This window comes from Carcharhinus amblyrhynchos, chromosome 14 (assembly GCF_965287045.1).
Source record: "Carcharhinus amblyrhynchos chromosome 14, sCarAmb.v2.hapA, whole genome shotgun sequence".
NCBI classification, from domain to species: Eukaryota; Metazoa; Chordata; class Chondrichthyes; order Carcharhiniformes; family Carcharhinidae; genus Carcharhinus; species Carcharhinus amblyrhynchos.
The window spans coordinates 41365610-41383881 of NC_137337.1; the positions used below are offsets into that span (position 1 = coordinate 41365610).

At 38.3% G+C, this 18272-nt stretch overlaps 1 protein-coding gene across 2 annotated transcripts in view; it reads left to right on the forward strand.

Annotated features, from left to right (window-relative positions):
• Window positions 1–18272, forward strand: part of kiaa0586 (KIAA0586 ortholog) — a 541997-nt gene that overhangs the window by 71876 nt on the left and 451849 nt on the right. For both annotated transcript variants that reach the window (XM_080202790.1, XM_080202791.1), the window contains exons 7-8: window positions 1945–2152; window positions 11687–11863. In XM_080202790.1, coding sequence (XP_080058916.1) covers window positions 1945–2152; window positions 11687–11863 — 385 coding nt within the window. The remainder of the gene's footprint in view (window positions 1–1944; window positions 2153–11686; window positions 11864–18272) is intronic.

The following is an 18272-nucleotide window of genomic DNA, read 5'->3' on the forward strand; positions in this document are numbered from 1 at the left end:
TCTGACAAACTTATTAAAGCGAGGAAAGAAGTTTGAATGGACACAGGAGTGTCAAAGTACCTTTAACAACTTGAAGGCTGTATTGGCTACCAGATCAATTTGAACAGCACCAAATTATGTGAAACTAATTAAACTGGTTGTTGATGTCTGCAATGTAAGTGTTGGTGCAGTATTATGACAAGAGGGGGTGATAGGGTAGGGATCGAACAGCTAGTAAGTCAGTTACTTTTCTCAAGAAATTAAATTCTTGCTTGCGGCAATATCTAACTGCAGAAAAAGAGACTTTTGAGTTTGTTGTTGGCTCTATCACATTTCAAAGTCTACATATCGCTACTTTCTCAGGGGCGAAGGAAACTCAGCATGTCTGCTATCACTCTCACCAACTTTTACAGATGCACCATAGAAAACATTCTTCCCGGTTGTATCATAGCTTGATATGGCTCTTGCGCTATCCAAGACTGCAAGAAATTACAAAGGGTTGTGAATGAAGCCCAGTCCATCTCACAAACCAGCCTCCTATCCATTGACACTGTCTACACTTCCCACTGCCTCTGAAAAGCAGTCAGCATAATCAAAGATCCCATGCACCCCAGACATACTCTCTTCCACCTTATTCTGTCAGGAAAAAGATACAAAAGTCTGAGGTCAAGTACCAACCGACTCGAGGACAGTCTGTTCCCTGCTGCCATCAGACCTTTGAATGGATCTACCTTATATTAAGTTGATCTTTCTCAACTTCCTCGTTATGACTGTAACACTACAATCTGCATTCCCTTCTTTAATGTACAGTTTTCTTTGTATAGCATGCAAGAAACAATACTTTTCATTATATGCTAATACATGTGACAATCATAAATCAAATCAAGTATCCAGCAACTCGACAAAGACTGCTATTTATATGGACCATAATCCTTTAATCTTTTTAGCAAAGTTTCATACCAAGAACATGTGACCATTTTGTTCGAGTTTAATGCTGCAGCCATACAGTTTGAAAATCGTTCATGTAGCAAGCGGGAACTGACAAAATAATAGCTGATGCTCTACCAAGAGCAAATCTGGAGGAGCTAGAATGTTGTGATCAAAATGGACTTCTGTGGAATATATAGAGTGGGAGGTGATTTGACTGGGACATGCAGATATAATTTGATTGCTATTTCAAGTCATAGTTCTATTGTTATTTTAGTGTCTTTATTTGATTCTTCTATGCCCATATTCAAAATGAAAATAGTCATGTAACCTAATCACACTACAGAACCTCAAGGAGGTTTTTTATTTCTTATGATGGGATTTGCAAGCCAGCATTGTAGGCTCCTAATTGCCTTTGATAATTGTGCTACATTTACTTAGGCACTTTCCATCCTGAATGTGAATATAGGAATTTACAGTCAAAGCTGATAGCATCTGCATGCAATTGTAAATTTTTAAGCACTTATGGCATAAAATGCACATTTCAGATAGTATTTAATTTCTTTGGTCACACTAATATAAATCAGTGGTCCCATATGTTGAAATTCCTATTTTATAACATGCATATTGCTTGACTTACCTTGAGCCATTCACCACAAATCTGTCAGGATGTTATTGATTTCGATGCAACATTTTTCAAGTGACTCTATGTAGTAGCAATAAGAGTAGTTTTGATTTTCTATTTATTGATTTTCTTTTCAGTCTGTACAATGAATGTTTATCAAGTGGATCGCTAGTCCCAGTCTTCTCTTTGGAAATGAAAATTGTTAATTGCTGTACTATTCACAATCTACATGGACGTATCCAGGATTGTTACGATTGTATGAATATTACTTGACCTGTCTTAAACTGAGATTATACACATATGTAATTTCTTGAACTTTGCGTCACATTCACTTGCAGTGCTTAATAAAAAGTTAGTTATGCTATATTATTATACATTGATCATAATAAGTTATTCTTATGTTTGTCTTTTAGTCACGAATGTTGACTTCAGCATTCACAACAGGCAACATCCATCCCGTTAGTGCACCTCCAACACATTCTGACAAGATGACACAGAGTTCAGCAACAGGTTGTTGTGCAACACAGGCTCTGAATCAAGGCCGTCAGCAGTTGCCAAGCAACAGCATCCATTATGTTTCTCTCAAAGATGTGCCATCTGACTCCTCTGCAGCAGCACTGGGTGAGAAGAGCAAGCAGTTTTATGTCAGATGGAGAAATATTTTCTTTGTCGATTACAATTCTGTAGAATAAAAACAAATCTTTTGTGATGAAATTTCACTCAATGTTTCTTATGGCGACATTAACAGGAATTAGTTTTTTACCTGAATAAAAAGTATATAATAAATAATTTTGATTTGAAGTAAAAAGATTAGGAATCTTAAATATTTAATCTGGCATAAAAATGATGCACATTTTTGCAGTTGGGTTTAATTTCAAACCTGCTCTTTAAAATAATGCATTGATATCATATAGTACTGTCTGGAGTTAGATTTATGCAACACCACCAAGAAAATTAAAGAGAATTCATTTTGGCAGCTATGTTGGTCCAGAATTTCGGTGTACGTGTTAGGAGTAAAATTGTGGGCTCATTCTATAATATTGTATTATTTTTACCACTGAAGGCCAGTACGTTAATACTCTGAAGTAAATCTTTGGTTCTAAAACAATAAAAATATGCAGCATCATCTTATTTCCAGACCGAATAATCGTGCATTTATAATCTCTGGGCTTTTGACCACGAGAATTTCTAATTCTGGTTGTAGGTATTATTAATGTTAAATTGATTTTGATGAACTTTTATTAGGGTTTTGAAAAGTTCTTAGAAATTTTATCAATCTGTCTTTCCAGGATTATGACACAAATAATATTTTAACATCATTGTCTCCACAGCATAAATGAATGCATGGTTATGATGAGCGAAGCACAACAAATTGCAAGATTTGATCTCAAAACATCAGCAAAAATCTAAAAATACCATACAATAAAAACTGAACTTAGTCACCGTAAATAAATCAATGCCCCGATCATGATGAATAATGAAAATTTAATATATTACCTGTTCCTAATCATCAACATAATCCAATATTCTCTTTAAAAATTGTTTTCATTATTATGGTTTAATGAGCATATTTTATCCGATGAGCTATGTTCTCAATTATGTTACAGAATCTTAAGCTCAACGTTTGTTTTAGAAGGTAAATATTGTTAACTCTTGTAGTAGTTACATCATACATTTTCACTATTGTGTTCATAAAATTTTTGGTAAAATTGTCTAACTGTAGCCAGTATAATTTCAGAATATCATAGTTTGGCTTATTCAGTTATGACTCTTATTTTCCATTCAGTTTATAAAGTTAATAGGAAACCTTAAAAATGAGTCAGTTATCGCACACCATTCTATCTTACTTCACCGAAAGAATATTTTTAGTTTTATGCAATAGAGGGCACTATGGTTCTGTCTATTGATTTAGAAATTGGAATATTAGGTGGGATGATAATATTGTGCAATGTATTGTGCAATCATAAAATCTCAGGTTTCTTTTTCATTGTGTCTCCCAAATTTAATTACTTTTGTTTTTCTGTTTAAGTGAATACGCGATAGATGTTACATCAATATTCTGATCTTTTTGTATATAAGCTGTCATTGGAGGATTTACACTCTTGCAGAGCTGCTTACCTGATGCTTTAGAGCTGCATGCCTACATGTCCATTTGAAATGACACTTTATAAAGAGTAAGAATCTTGTAACATACTATCGTCACAATATAGGTGGTTAATAAATTAGAAGATTAAAGCTTTATGCAATTTATATGTATTTATATTTACTCTAAATAATAGTAGCAGCAAAGTTTCGTAAACCAGGGAGAGAAGATATGTCAGCTGTTTGCAATTAAAATGTTGCCATAAGTAGAATTCTTAATGCTTGCATTTATAATTTTTCTATAAATTCCAGCTAAGGTTTTTTTCCCATAACATTTTTGGGACCTTATTTTGAATTTGTAACTTCCATTCTGTATTGTTAGAATAGCCACGCAAGAAGTAAGCAGCGTGTAAGTTTAATACCAAGGATACACAGAACATCTTCAAAACCAAAAACCAAAATTTTTGAACAAGCTGAGTTCTGGCATTGGACTGGGGTAAACACAGTAAGGAGTCTCACAACACCAGGTTTAAAGTCCAGCAGGTTTATTTGGTAGCAAAGCCCAATAGCTTTCGCTGCCCCTTTGTCAGGTGAGTGGGAATTCTATTCACAAACAGGGCATACCTATACTTAATGCTATTTCCACTCACATTGTCTGCACCTTTAAGAATTGATAAGCTGTAAAGACTCGCATTCTAATCAGTATTCTGTAAACTGTGTGTGCCTTTATATGCTCTGTTTGTGATCAGAACTCTCCACTCACCTGACGAAGGGGCAAACCCCAAAAGCTAGTGAGTTTACTATCAAATAAACTTGTTGGACTTTAACCAGGTGTTGTGAGACTTCTTACAGCATTTATTGCCCATCCCTAGTTGCCCTTGGAGGGCAGTTGAGAGTTAAGTCACATAACTGTGGCTGTGGAGTCACATGTAGCCCAGACCAGTTGAGGACTGCAGATTTCCTTCCCTGAAGAACCCAATGGGTTTTTCTAACAATCGACAAAACTTGCACTCCATATGGTATCACAGGTAACTATCAATGGCTTTGTTGAATCAAAGTGTACAAGCAGTGCCAACAACTGCAGGGCCTGCTTTACTTGTTGTTCCTTTTCCCATCTCCATCACTGCTGCTTCAAAAGCTGGTGAAGGGCCAAAGGGCCTGTTTGTGCTGTAGTGTTCTCTGTTCGAAGTGGGGTGAAGATTGTAGACACATTTTGTAAGAATCTGCCAAAATAATTCTTCATTCCAAGGAGTGATTTTAACTCATACGTTTTTAGGCTTGGGTGCTTCTTTAATGGCTTTAACTTTATCCTCCAAAGGATGGAAACCTTCAGCATCCACCCTGAGACCCAAATATGTAACTTCATCCACCTGGACAATGCATTTCTTTCATTTCAAACGGCCATCTATTTTTTAAAAATCTTCTCAAACTTTCTCAAAGTTTGCCCTGTGTTCCTCAGGTGAGACTCCTATCATTATGATGTCATCTAGATACACCTCTATGTTAAGAATGCCCTGTAATAAACTTTCTATTGTATGCTGAGAGATGGCAGAGACTGATGAAATTCCAGAGGGTAAATGTGTATGCTGGTACAGCCCCTTCTGGGTGTTGATAGTAACTAACCTCTGGGACTCTTTATTCAACTCCAGCTACAGGTAAGCACGACTGATGTCTAACTTGGTGTACTTTAGACCCAGTGCTAATTTGGCATGGAGGCCCTCAATGGTATAGATAGGGTATTTTTCTATCTGAATTCTTTGATTTATAATTCCCACAGATTCTTACAGTATATCTGGTTTGAGGATAGGGATTATGGTGCAGCCCACTCAGTGAACTGTACAGGTTTTAGAATAGCTAAATTTTCTGAACTCCTAAGCCCTACTTCAACCTTATGATGAAATGCATAAGGCACTGGCTTGGGCCTGAAAAAATGTTGGCATGGTATGGGAATCAAATAAATTTTGGCTTTAGCACCTTTATTCGTCCCAGTTCCTATTAGAAAACCTCAGTTTTTTACAGCTCCTCATCCAGTTTTTTTAACAGAGTTAAACTAATCAGTTTTTTTCACATTTTTTGATTTGATTTATTATTGCCACATGCATTAACATACAGTGAAAAGTATTGTTTCTTGCGCGGTATGCAAACTAAATATACTGTTCATAGAGAAGAAAACGAGAGAGTGCAGAATGTACTATTAGTCATAGCCAGGGTATAATGAAAGATCAACTTTAATGAAAAGAGAATGAAGTTTAAGAAGCATAGAACGAAAGTAAAAGATAGAATTAGAAGGTATGCTGGGCACAGCTTGCAAGAAATCACCTGGCTCCGGTGCCATCTTGGTTACATCTGTCCTCATTGTTTCATCCTGCACAATGCTCGTAACTAATCCTTCTTATTGCATTGGTAACATACTTATTTTGTGGGAGTTCTCCCCTTTCTAGACTCTGCTGCGCCCTCACTCGGGCTGCACAGCAGCTGTTTTCTGCCACAAACTGTTTACCTCGTTGGGCATGTCTTGTGGCTTGTTTACGCTCTGGTCAGCTCCTTCAGTCTTCAGGGCCATCTCCACAGCTTTTCTAAAGAGAATTTGGCCTCAGCCAGTAACTTCTTTGATATTATGAAGCTGTTATTCCACAGACCAAATGGTCTCTTAACATCTCCCCTAAAGCTAGTGCTCTGCTAACCCTCTCAATCTGGCCATTAAACTTGAGATGGTCTCCTTTGGCTATTGGACTGTTGAATGATGTTTATACCACAGCATGATGATTGAAGTTCAGGGATTAAAATGGTTTTTGACCAACTCCCCTATCTGGTCAAAAGACTTTGGGCAGGATTTTCTGGCTGCGCTTGCCCCAAAACCAGAAAATCCCATCCAAGGTCAAAGGACCTTTGCATGGTCTGCCCCAGCCCACTATGATTCCCATGGCGAGCGGGATGGAAAAATTTCCCTCTTTGTGTCTGGAGCATCAGGTGATATTTGCTCCTCACTAGGCTGAAGGTTTGTAGGCCACGCACTGAGAGTAGAATCTTTTGTTTTTCCTCTGCTGAGATCTCATTAACTACAAAAAAAAATGCAGCCTTTCAATAAATTGCCCCCAGTTTTCCAATTCTGGGTCACATGGCACAATAATTCCAATTAAAGGCATTTTTATGTGGCATATGTTCCTTGCTTCATTATTGTTTTGACACTCACTCTCCCTCTATCTGCACACTACGATCCCCCCGACAACTAATGAAACTCCTTGTCGCCAGTGTAATAATTTTGAAGGCAACTTGTCATGGCTTCAAATTATAAAGGATTTATGACCAACAATATTTATAAGTACAAACAAGGATTTGATAGAACTGTTATACGCATCCACTTTCTTCTCCTCTCCGGCTCCAATTGAGGTTCCTCTCTAACCCAGGACATGCACCCTTGCATCCAATTGGCTTGGCTTTATGCGCTGCCTCTCCATAGCATTTGGCCTGATTGCATGGCCCTCAGGGATGGTCTCTGCCACATGGTGCAAGCTTTTATATGCTCTATATAGCGGATATCTCACATGTTAACTCATTAATTTATCATGGACAATATTTGTAATCACAAGCTGCTTTTCTGTAGTGAAAAATAGATTTTCATTTAAATGTAACTGAGAGATGTAGCAATTTCCTGCTTTTCTTCAGGATATCTGGCAAGTATGGCCTCAAGGCATCTGCTGACAAATCAAAAAATAAAAACAAAGTACTAGAATCTGAAACAAGCAGAAAATGCTGGAAAATTTCAGCAAGTCCGACAGTATCTGTGGAGACAGAGTAGAGCCAACGTTTCGAGTCTGAATGACCCTTTGTCAAAACTCAAAAATAGGTCTAACCCTTAGTAATGACTTGAAATGGGCAATGTCATTGGCTGGACTTTTTTTTTTGAGGGGCACTTCATTCAGAGACTTTGTATTGGAGAACTGGACAGCCAGGGCAGGGTTTCAGCTCAAAGCAATTTTTTTGTAAACAAGGGGAGCTATGTTAGTTTCTTGATGCCTCAAGTAACCTCTGTTTAAAGAATGTTTAGCGAGAAAATGAGTGATGTCTTTATTTTTTAAATTTAATTTGATTTATTATAGCCAAATGTATTAGTATACAGTGCAAAATCTTGTTTCTTGCGTGCTATACAGTCAAAGCGTACCATACGTACATAGAGAAAGAAAAGACAGAGTGCAGAATGTAGTGTTACAATCATAGCTAGGGAGTAGAGAAAGATCAACTTAATACAAGGTAGGCCCATTCAAAACTCTGATGGCTGTGGAGAAGAAGCTGTTTTTGAGTCAGTTGGTATGCAACCCCAGACTTTTCTATCTTCTTCCTGACAGAAGAAGGTGGAAGATAGTATGTGTGGGGTGTGTGGGATCCTTGATTATGCTGGCTGCTTTTCTGAGACAGCAGGAAGTGTAGACAGAGTCATTGGATGGGAGGCTGGTTTGTGTGATGGACTGGAATTCGCTCATGACACAAATAAGAAATAGGAGCAGGAGTAGGCCATCCAGCCCCTCGAGCCTACACCGCCATTCAATAAGATCATGGCTGATCTGATAGTGGATCCAGTTCCACTCACCCACCCATCCCCCATAACTCTTAATTCCCTTATTGGTTAAAAATCTATCTGTGACAAACACATTTAACGAGATAGCCTCTACTGCTTCATTGGGCAGAGAATTCCAAAGATTCACTACTCTCTGGGAGAAGAAGTTTCTCCTCAACTCTGTTCTAAGTTGACTCCCCCTGTATTTTGACTCCCCCCGTATTATGCCCCCTAGTTCTTGTTTTCATTGTAAGTGGAAATAACCTCGCTGTTTCTACCCTGTCTAGCCCCTTCATTATAAGAACATAAGAACATAAGAAATAGGAGCAGGAGTAGGCCATCTAGCCCTTCGAGCCTGCCCCACCATTCAATAAGATCATGGCTGATCTGTCGTGGCTCAGTTCCACTTTCCCGCCCTCTCCCCATAACCCTTAATCCCCTCTGTTATCAAAAACCCATCAGCCCGCGTCTTAAAAATATTTAGCGAGGCAGCCTCCACCACTTCAACGGGCAGAGAATTCCAGAGATTATGTCTCTATAAAATCTCCCCTCAACCTTCTAAATTCCAATGAGTACAGGCCCAGTCTACTCAATCTCTCCTCATAAGCTAACCCCCTCATCTCCAGAATCAACCTGATGAACCTTCTCTGTACTCCCTCCAAAGCTGATATATCCTCTCTTACATAAGGGGACCAAAATTGTACACAGTACTCTAGGTGCGGCCTCAACAGTACCTTGTGCAGTTGCAGTACGACCTCCCTGCTTTTATACTCCATCCCTCTCGCGATAAAGGCCAACATTCTGTTTGCTTTCTTGATTACCTGCTGCACCTGCAAACTGAGTTTTTGCGATTCATGCACAAGGACCCCCAGGTCCCTCTGCACAGTAGCATGTTGTAATTTTTCGCTGTTTAAATAATAGTCCATTTTACTATTAATCCTTACAAAGTGGATAACCTCACACTTACCAACGTTATACTCCATCTGCCAGATCCTTGCCCACTCACTTAGCCTATCCAAATCTCTCTGCAGACTTTGTGTTCTCCATGCAATTTGCTTTCCCAATCATCCGCATCCGCAAACTTTGTTATCCTACACTCGGTCCCCTCCTCCGGATCGTCTATGTATATGGTCAATAGTTGAGGCCCCAGCACTGATCCCTGTGGCACGCCACTAGTCACTGATTGCCAACCGGAAAAGCACCCATTTATTCTGAGTCTCTGCTTTCTGTTAGATAGCCAATCCTCAATCCACGTTAACACTTACCCCCAACTCCATGTACCTTTATCTTATACAGCAACCTTTTGTGAGGCACCTTATCGAATGCCTTCTGGAAATCTAAATACACCACATCTGTCGGTTCCCTCTGTCAACCGCACTTGTTATATCCTCATAAAATTCCAGTAAATTAGTCAAACCTGACTTTCCCTTTATGAATCCATGCTGCGTCTGCTTATTGAATCATTCCATGACCCTTCGTAGTTTCTGGTGGTCTTGGACAGAATAGGAGCCATACCAAGTTGTGATATAACCAAAAAGAATGCTTTATATGGTGCATCTGTAAAAGTTGGTGAGTGGCATAGTGGACATGTCAAATTTCCTAGCCTCCTGAGAAAGTAGAGGCACTTGGTGGGCTTTCTTAAAGATAGCATCAGCGTGGAGGGATCAGAACAGGTTGTTGGTGACTTGGACTCCCAGAAACTTGGAGCTGTTAACCATTTCCACTTTGTCCTCAATGATGTAGTCAGGGACATGTCCCCCACTAAGCTTTCTGAAGTTAATAACTATCTCCTTCGTCTTGTTGACATCGAGGGAGAGATTATTGGCGTCGCACCATATGCACATGTTTTATGTGTCAAGATATGCAGACAAATCTATATTTTACTCGATAAACTATTCAGTGTTTCTGCATCTATCTTACCTAAATAAAACAATTTGTTGGTTTAAAAGTCAGAGTATTCAGGTTGATGACAGCAAATATCCAGTCTGCTTTCAAATAAAAGAGAATCATGTGGTAGGATGCAATGCTTTCCAAGAGCTCATGTAAAGACTGTAGATCATAAATTCTTACAGCTCAGAAAGAAGTATTGAGTTCGTCATACCTATGATGACTGTTTTAAAGGCTATCTAATTAGTCCCATTCTCATGCTCTTTTCCCATAACTCTGTACCCAATTTCCTGTTAGTAATTACTATTCAGTCAGCTACTTCTGCTCTTTGAGGTAATGCACTAAGATCATAATCATTTGCAATGTTGATTTTTTTAAAAAAAATCATCTTTCCTTTCCTCCCTTCGCTGGTTCTTTTGTCAGTTATCAAAAACCTATATTCTGACCCACCTACCAATTTGAACGCTTCAATTAAATTGCCACCACCTTTACCATCTTTCAAGAATTGTACTGAGAATAATTGCAGATTGAAGTTTATGTAAAATTTTGTTTACAAATCATCTAGTTGCTCCATAGGTAAAGGTGGAGAAGATCCCAAATTAACTAGTAATTTGAATATGAAGCTTTGTATCTTTACTCTTCTGCAAACCTTAATAAGTTTAAATTGGGAATTAGAACAAGTAGTGATCTATCTTCAATCAATTAGCTACGATTCCTATTTTTAAGAGAACCATGATTTTGAACATTGAGTACTTCTCTGAAAAGAAAATGAATTGTTTATAAATAAAACACTGTAGATCCTACATCGTTCATGTCTTAAGCATGCAGTGGCTTTGAAAACTGATCGTAATAGCGCCGAAACGCAAGTGTGAGGAAAAATGACTTCACAGTTGGTCTTGTTTCAATTTATCTTCAAATTTTGTCATTAATTTTTTTTATTTTTTCCCTCTCTACATTTCCCCTTTCCTTTTCTGAAATTGCTGACTCATATGGAAATATAGATCTGTTGATACTCCCTTTGTCATCCCTGTCAGGTAGTATCCTTATTGCATGGGCAATAATATTCTATTTGGGCTTAGTATTTAACAACTAAGATACGACAAACCACTTCCGTCCTCACTGACTGTTCACAGATGCTTACTTTCCAACATACATAAAAGGATAGAGATCAGGCTCAGAAAGCTTGGGTGATTTTTTTTTTGATGTAGAGATGCCAGCGTTGGACTGGGGTAAACACAGTAAGAAGTCTCACAACACCAGATTTAAGTCCAACCAGTTTATTTGATAGTAATCCCACAAGCTTTCGGAAACGGTGTTCCTTTGTCAGGTGTGCGGAACCTTCCACACATCTGACAAAGGAACACTGTTTTCGAAAGCTTGTGGGATTACTATCAAATAAATTGGTTGGTCTTAAACCTGGTGTTGAGACTTCTTACTGATTTTTATTTTCCATTCTTGTTCCAGGGCACTAAAGCCAACTCTAGTGCAAACAATTGCAACTTTGATTGGGGGCACCTTTCTGTATGGTTAGTTTCCAGTTACCACTTGTATCAGTTTTGAACAAGAATACCTATGCAACAGAATTAAGTCAAAATTTATTAATTTTTCTCAAGTACTGACTTTAATTTCAGGCTGTCGAAGCCAACCTGTTACTGCTGGATTTGGCATGGAAAGTTCTCTGCAGACTCCTGCTCCTCGTAGGTTTGCCCCTGTACCAATGTCTAAGGATGTTCAAGTTCAGCAAAAGAAGATAAAGTCTGCTGTTCAGAAGGCCAAAGTGAATGCAGTGTCCACCCATAGAAATCGAGGTATGGTTAAAAAAGAAGATCCGGTAGCCACTGTGTAAGTTATAAAAGTACATTTCATTGAAGGCACCAAAATTTGAATAGAAAATTAATCCCACAAATAATACTGTTTGATACGAGTTGATCTTTTCCGCCAGCATTAGTTGCCGTTGCCAGATTGATGCTGCTCAGGACTGTCATGAAGTTTCGTAGATATAAAGCATTAAGTTATTCAACAGTGCATTGCAAAATAATGGTAAAAGTTCTAATGTGAATCATGGGAAATATTATTTCAGTTGTACTGTTACATAATATCAAGATTCCATTTCTAATGTTAAAACTCTGACTAATTTATCGGGAACAAATTCAGTTCTTGTTCATCAGGATTACAGAAAAGGCAATGCTAAACTGAAACCATAAGTAAGATGAGATTTTGGAACATTTTTAGGAAACTCATACAACTAAAAAGAAAGGAGTAATACTTAACATTGAATTAGTAATGAAATATCCAGAGGCAGGTGTGTGTATGAAAGATTTGGAAACTTGATTGTTTTATTTTTATTTCATTAATGTGTTTTACAGCCTGCATGTTTTATGCTGCATTATAAACATGCTGAGTTGTCTTTTACTGTTGGGTAGGAGAAATTTACTGAAGATTAAATTTTTGTTTCTCTTCAATGAGGATGGTTTAGGACATCATACTTTATAATAGAGTCATACAGCACAGAAGGACTGCCGATGTACATTGGGTTTTCTTTGTGAAGCTAAGCCAACGTTTTTTCAGTCTCCAACCTTTGTTGACCCTTCAAAAGAGATATGCAGTTAGTTTCATTTCCTTGGCATTTATCCCTGTATTTTTTCTTTCTCGAGTATATAACTAGTTCCATTTTAAAAATGAAAAGTCTGCTTCCACAACCATTTCAGGCATTGCATTTCACACCATGGCATGTATTCCAAGATCCAGCTTTTGGCCACGTCTCAATAGTTTTTTTCTTTGGCTCACTTTCTTTAAACTGCAGTGAAGCTGTTTGTTACAATATTTTTCTATGTTAATTGCAAGTTGTTGCTGCTGTTTCCAGAGTTAAAAGAAAAAATTTAAATGTTAACATAAAAAAAATTTCAGGAAGTCATATTTGTGGAATTAAAAGTATGTCCTGGATACAATTATTTTAGTTTTATACCACGCAATACAGTATGTAATCTGTGATCTTAAATCTGTCTTTTTAACTAGATTTATAATTCAGTGAGCACCATGTCCCAAATAGATAATGTTTAAATAAGCCAATTTATGGGCAGAACTTAATGGGGCTTGCTTGTCCGTCCATGACGCTGGGGACAGGTGCAGAGAAAACTGGTCAGGAGTTCTCGCATTCAATTTTCAATAGTGGAAAAACTGTCCTGAAGTTAGTGGGGGTGGGAAAGATACCATGTGGTAAACATGCCTGGAATAGCAGGATGTCAATTAATGAGTTACTGGGTAACAAAAGAATCAACATTTCAAAAGAGTAAAATTTCTACATTTTGATGCACTGATTATAATGTTGTACCACATGTAACTTCCATAGTAGATTCCCACTGGATATCTTTGTTGTATGATCTGCTCAGCACCAGGAAATGGTGAATTGTTGGCTTAGCATCACAAAGGAAATGTGATATCTCATTTGCATCTCAATGTAGGCTGGTAATCAGCAGTCTTAATCCATTCATGTTTCATCAGTCAGTCCAAATTAATTAATAATTAATTTGATATTTACAGTTGGCTCCTGACATGACATTATTCTTATAGCTGTCAGATAATATTTTGAAGGGTTAACCCATGAACAGATTATGTGCTTTGAGAATTAAGAGAATGTAAAACTTGAATTTTCCTCCTACAGTGATATACCAGGATTTTTGTATTGTGGCCACCGCGCTTCAGTTGTGTGGCTTTCCAAAGAAAATAAATTCTCAGATCTTTTGGGTTTAATCTAATTGGAAATAAGTTTTGAGTACATGCATTGTTCTCACATAGTGAGATAAACTGACAAGCATCAAATCTTAAAGTGTGAATGTATAGTCTTATTATCTATGTGGACAAAAATGCTTACCAGCCCTCCTGATGTTTGGAATCATCAAATCAGTGGTTGCAAATTCTAATTGTCCACGAGTCTATACTTATGGAAAATATCAATGGGTAGGGTGAACTCTTTCAGTAATCCATTGCTCTAGGTGTTGCGTGTGCATACATGGCTTTCCTCGTAATGCAGAATGCCACCACAACAAAATATTAATTTAATCGTAAGTATTTGAGTGCAGTGTAAATGCAACATATGCATGCTTGGCACAGTTTGTACCATCCTCTTACCTGGGTTAGGAGTGCAGGTTTCAACTCTTTAATGAGATTTCAGATCATATTTGAATTCAGAATTGATTAATTCAAAAGGAGGGAACCCTGAGTTGGTGTGGTAAAAGCCTTCATGTTGCAGCACGTTTAACAGATCAAGACATTGTTCGGTTTCTTTTAAAAGATACTTTTGGCATGATTACCAAGCCCTGGAATAAGCTACTTGGCATTTGATAATTCTACAGGATTTTGTTTTCTGTCTAAGCTATGTTTTCATTTTATCTGACCTTAATACTGACAGCAAGTGAGGTGATTTTCTTGGCTCTCAAAGTATGGTTGCAAGTAGTCACCTGAGTGAAATCCAACTTTAAGTTTCATCCAGTATATTTCATGTCACCATATAAAATTATTTATACTGAGAGCCTTTCGAGCAGTTAGCAGCTTACTCATGTTTGAACTATTGCTGCCCTAAGAGACACATTGATTACCAGGAAGTTGACTTGAACCAATACAATATTGCTGCAAGAAATCCCAGTGTTCTCCAAGTACTTTATTTGACATGTGCAGTGTCATATATACCTTCCAGTTTGAGTTAACAAGTGGGACTACAATCATATTCTGCCTGGATCCCTGAAAGAAAGTCCAGTCAGGTAAAATCTGTTCACTTCAGAATTTTATTCTTACGAGCTTGATCTCTACTTATGAGGTTTCAGTGTGGATGATCTATTGAGCACTCCAGTGACCAAGTGATCAAATGTTTCTTGGAAAGATTTAATTTCAAGTCAATGACTATGGTGCATCCTGTAATATTTGTCTCTTTCATTGAAGCTAACTATTTCTTTTATCCTTGTTTGACACTGTTGCAGTTAGTACAGATGATATAATCCATCTGTTCTGTGAATCCCTTGCAGTGTTCTTAAATTAATTGACATAACCTGAATTTTCATGCTTTTATCACCCATCGCCAAGCAGTATTGTGCTGGGCGGGAAATGGGTTGAGGATCTCTTAGACGGTATTTCAGTCCACTTTTTCTCCTCCCCACTTCTGTGTAACATTTCTATACATATTTTAGATGATATGGCAGGATACCATTTTTGTCATCACCATGTTGTTAATCTCGTATGTAAATCACATCCCTAGAAAACAGGCATCTGAAGTTATTGGGGGGTAGGGCAGGAGTCAGTTGAGGTGCTCACCAGCTGGTATGAAAGTCTTTATTCAGTCTCCGATGATTTTCATCATTGTTTTCTACTTTTGGCTCCTATTTCATGTCTGTGGTGCTTTTTTTTTGCTTGTTTACTCCTCACCTCTCCCATGTCCCTCTATGCAAGCTCTGTGAAAATGATAATGGCTGTTTCTGAGAATGCCTTCTATTTCTTTTGAAAGAATGAAGATGCAATGGAATGAGGATAGACTGGCTGAGTAGTACAAAAGGCATATGGCAGCCACCTGCACTCACTCCAGAATATAAAACCTAATAGTAGCTGACCCAGGGACTTTGCTTTCAGAGGCTGTGCTTTAAGAGAGATGCTATTAATGCCACATGTTGTAGCCCTATCCACATCCCACATGTGGCATATGCAGTGCATTTTCATTGGTTATGTAGACCACAGCCATCATTAAACTATATTTTTGCATCTTACGTACTGCCAGTGGATCAACAGCATTGTTATCTAATCAGCTGTGCACAAATGTATAGGTCCATTGTTGATCTGTTGCAAGTTGAAGCTAACCAATCCATTGAGTTCCTTATGGGTAAATGGTAGTAATGTGGAACCCTCTAATTTTGTCAGGTTTCTGAATTCATCATTCACATCCACATGGCCATACGTGTTGCCATTATCAGGTACATCACTTGTGTCCATTCTTCTAGTGTAACTTGAGCTCATCCAATTCTCTGCTGCCAATATCCTAATTCACACCAATTCTCATTCATTCATCACTGCTGTGCGTGCTGACCTATATTGATTCCTGGTTGGACAACACAATTTTTTTTACTCCCTTTAATTCCCTCCATGGCTTTTCCTTCCATATGTTTGTAACCTAATCTAGACCTCTGCACACCTACAATTGTTGAACATCTAGAAGATGGGTCAGGTGTTTGATGGAATACTTTCCACTTGCCTGGATGAGTGCAGCTCCAACAACACTCAAGAAGTTCAACACTATCCAGAACTAAGCAGCCTGGTTGACTGATATCCCATCTTCATCCTTCGCTACTGTCATCATTCACTGTCTCCATCACCAACGCACAGTGGCAGCTTTGTGTACCATCTACAAGATGCACTGCAAGAACTCACCAATGCTCCTTCAACAAACCTTCCAAACTTGCAACCTCTACCATCTAAAAGGACAAGGACAGCAGGTATGTGGGAACACCACCACCTGCATGTTCCCCTCCAAGCTACATATCATGCTGACTTGAAACTATTATTATTCCTTTACTTTGTTGGGTCAAAATCCTGGAATTTCTTTCCGAATAGGATTCTGGATTTTTTCAGAACCACTTGGTCCAAACCTGAAGAATAGAGCTGAATTCCAGAGGTGAATTGAGAATGACAGTGCTTGCCAATAAGGTAGTATTTGAATGAGTGTAACACCAAGGAGCCTTGGTAAAATAAAAGTCAATGGAAAGTGGGAAGGGTTGGGGAAGAAGCTGCCCACTGGCTAGAATCCAGGTTCAGGTTGTTAGAAGCCAATCATCTCAGCCCTAGTACATTGCTGCAGGATTTTTCTCAGGGTAGTATCCTAAGCCCAGCCTTTTTAACTGTTTTATCAATAGCTTTCCCTCCATCATAAGCTGTAAAGTGGGATGTTCTTTGATGATTGAAAAGGTTCAGTTCTATTCATAGATCCTTAGATAATGAAGCGATCCCTGATGACATGGAGCAAGACATGGGCAACATTCAGGGTTGAGTTGATAAATGGTAAGTAACATTCACACCACCCAATATCCAGGCCAGAGCCATCCCCTACAAGAGAGATACTAAATTTAAAGGCTTCACTTTTTAAGAAAGCACTGCAGTCAGATTCAAGGTAATTTCATCTGGTTTTGATGTGTGCCAGAATTTCTTTGCTGATTTTAATGGCAGGGTGGTCATAGTGCAATGGACTTCCAAAAACTACTTGACGGACTTTTGAGCAAATTTAGAACTCGTGGACTACAAGGAACAGTAGCAACATAAATAAGAAATTGACTCAGTAATGTTCATGGATGTTTTTCAGACTGGGAGAATATTTATAGTCAAGTTTCCCAGAGGTTGGTATCAGGGTCCCTGCTCCTCTTGATATATATTTATGACCTGGACCTTGGTGTACATGGCATTATTTCAAAATTTGTGGACAATACAAAATTTGAAGTATAAACTGTGGGAGGATAGTGTAGAGCTTCAAAAGGTCACAGGTTGATAGAATGATTGGACATATGGCAGATGAAATTTAATGCAGGGAAACATGAAGTGATTCATTTTGATATGAAGAACACAGGTAGACAATTTTAGAAATCAGGTACAATTCTAAAGGTGGTGCAGGAGCATAGCGACCTAGGTGTTATATCCATAAATCATTGAAGGTGACAGGACAAATTGAGAGTATGTTTAACAAAACATACAACATTCTAGGAACTATTAATAGTGATATAGGTAAGGACGTTAAACTTGTATAGAACTTGTTTGGCCTCAATTGGAGTGTTTTGTCCCGTTCCAGGCCTCGCATTTTAGGAAAGATGTGAATGATTCCATGATGGGGCACTTCAGTTACATAAATAGATTGGAGAAGTTGGGCCTGTTTTTCTTGAAGAAGGTAAGGTTGAATAGGGTTATTCATCATGAGGGGTCTGGACACAGAACATAGGAAGAAACTGTTCCCATTGGTAGAGGTATTGCGAACCAGAGGGCTCAAATTGAAGGTAATTGAGAAAAGAAACAATGGTGAATGAGGAAATGCAGCAAGTTATTATGGAATGCACTGTGTGAGAGTGTGATAGAGGCAGATAAAGTCAAAGCTTTCAAGAGGGAATTGCATTATTTGAAACAGAAGGATGTATCGGGCTGCTGGGCGAAGTTGGACAATTGGCATGAGGTGAATTGCTCCTTGGGCAAGCCAGCACA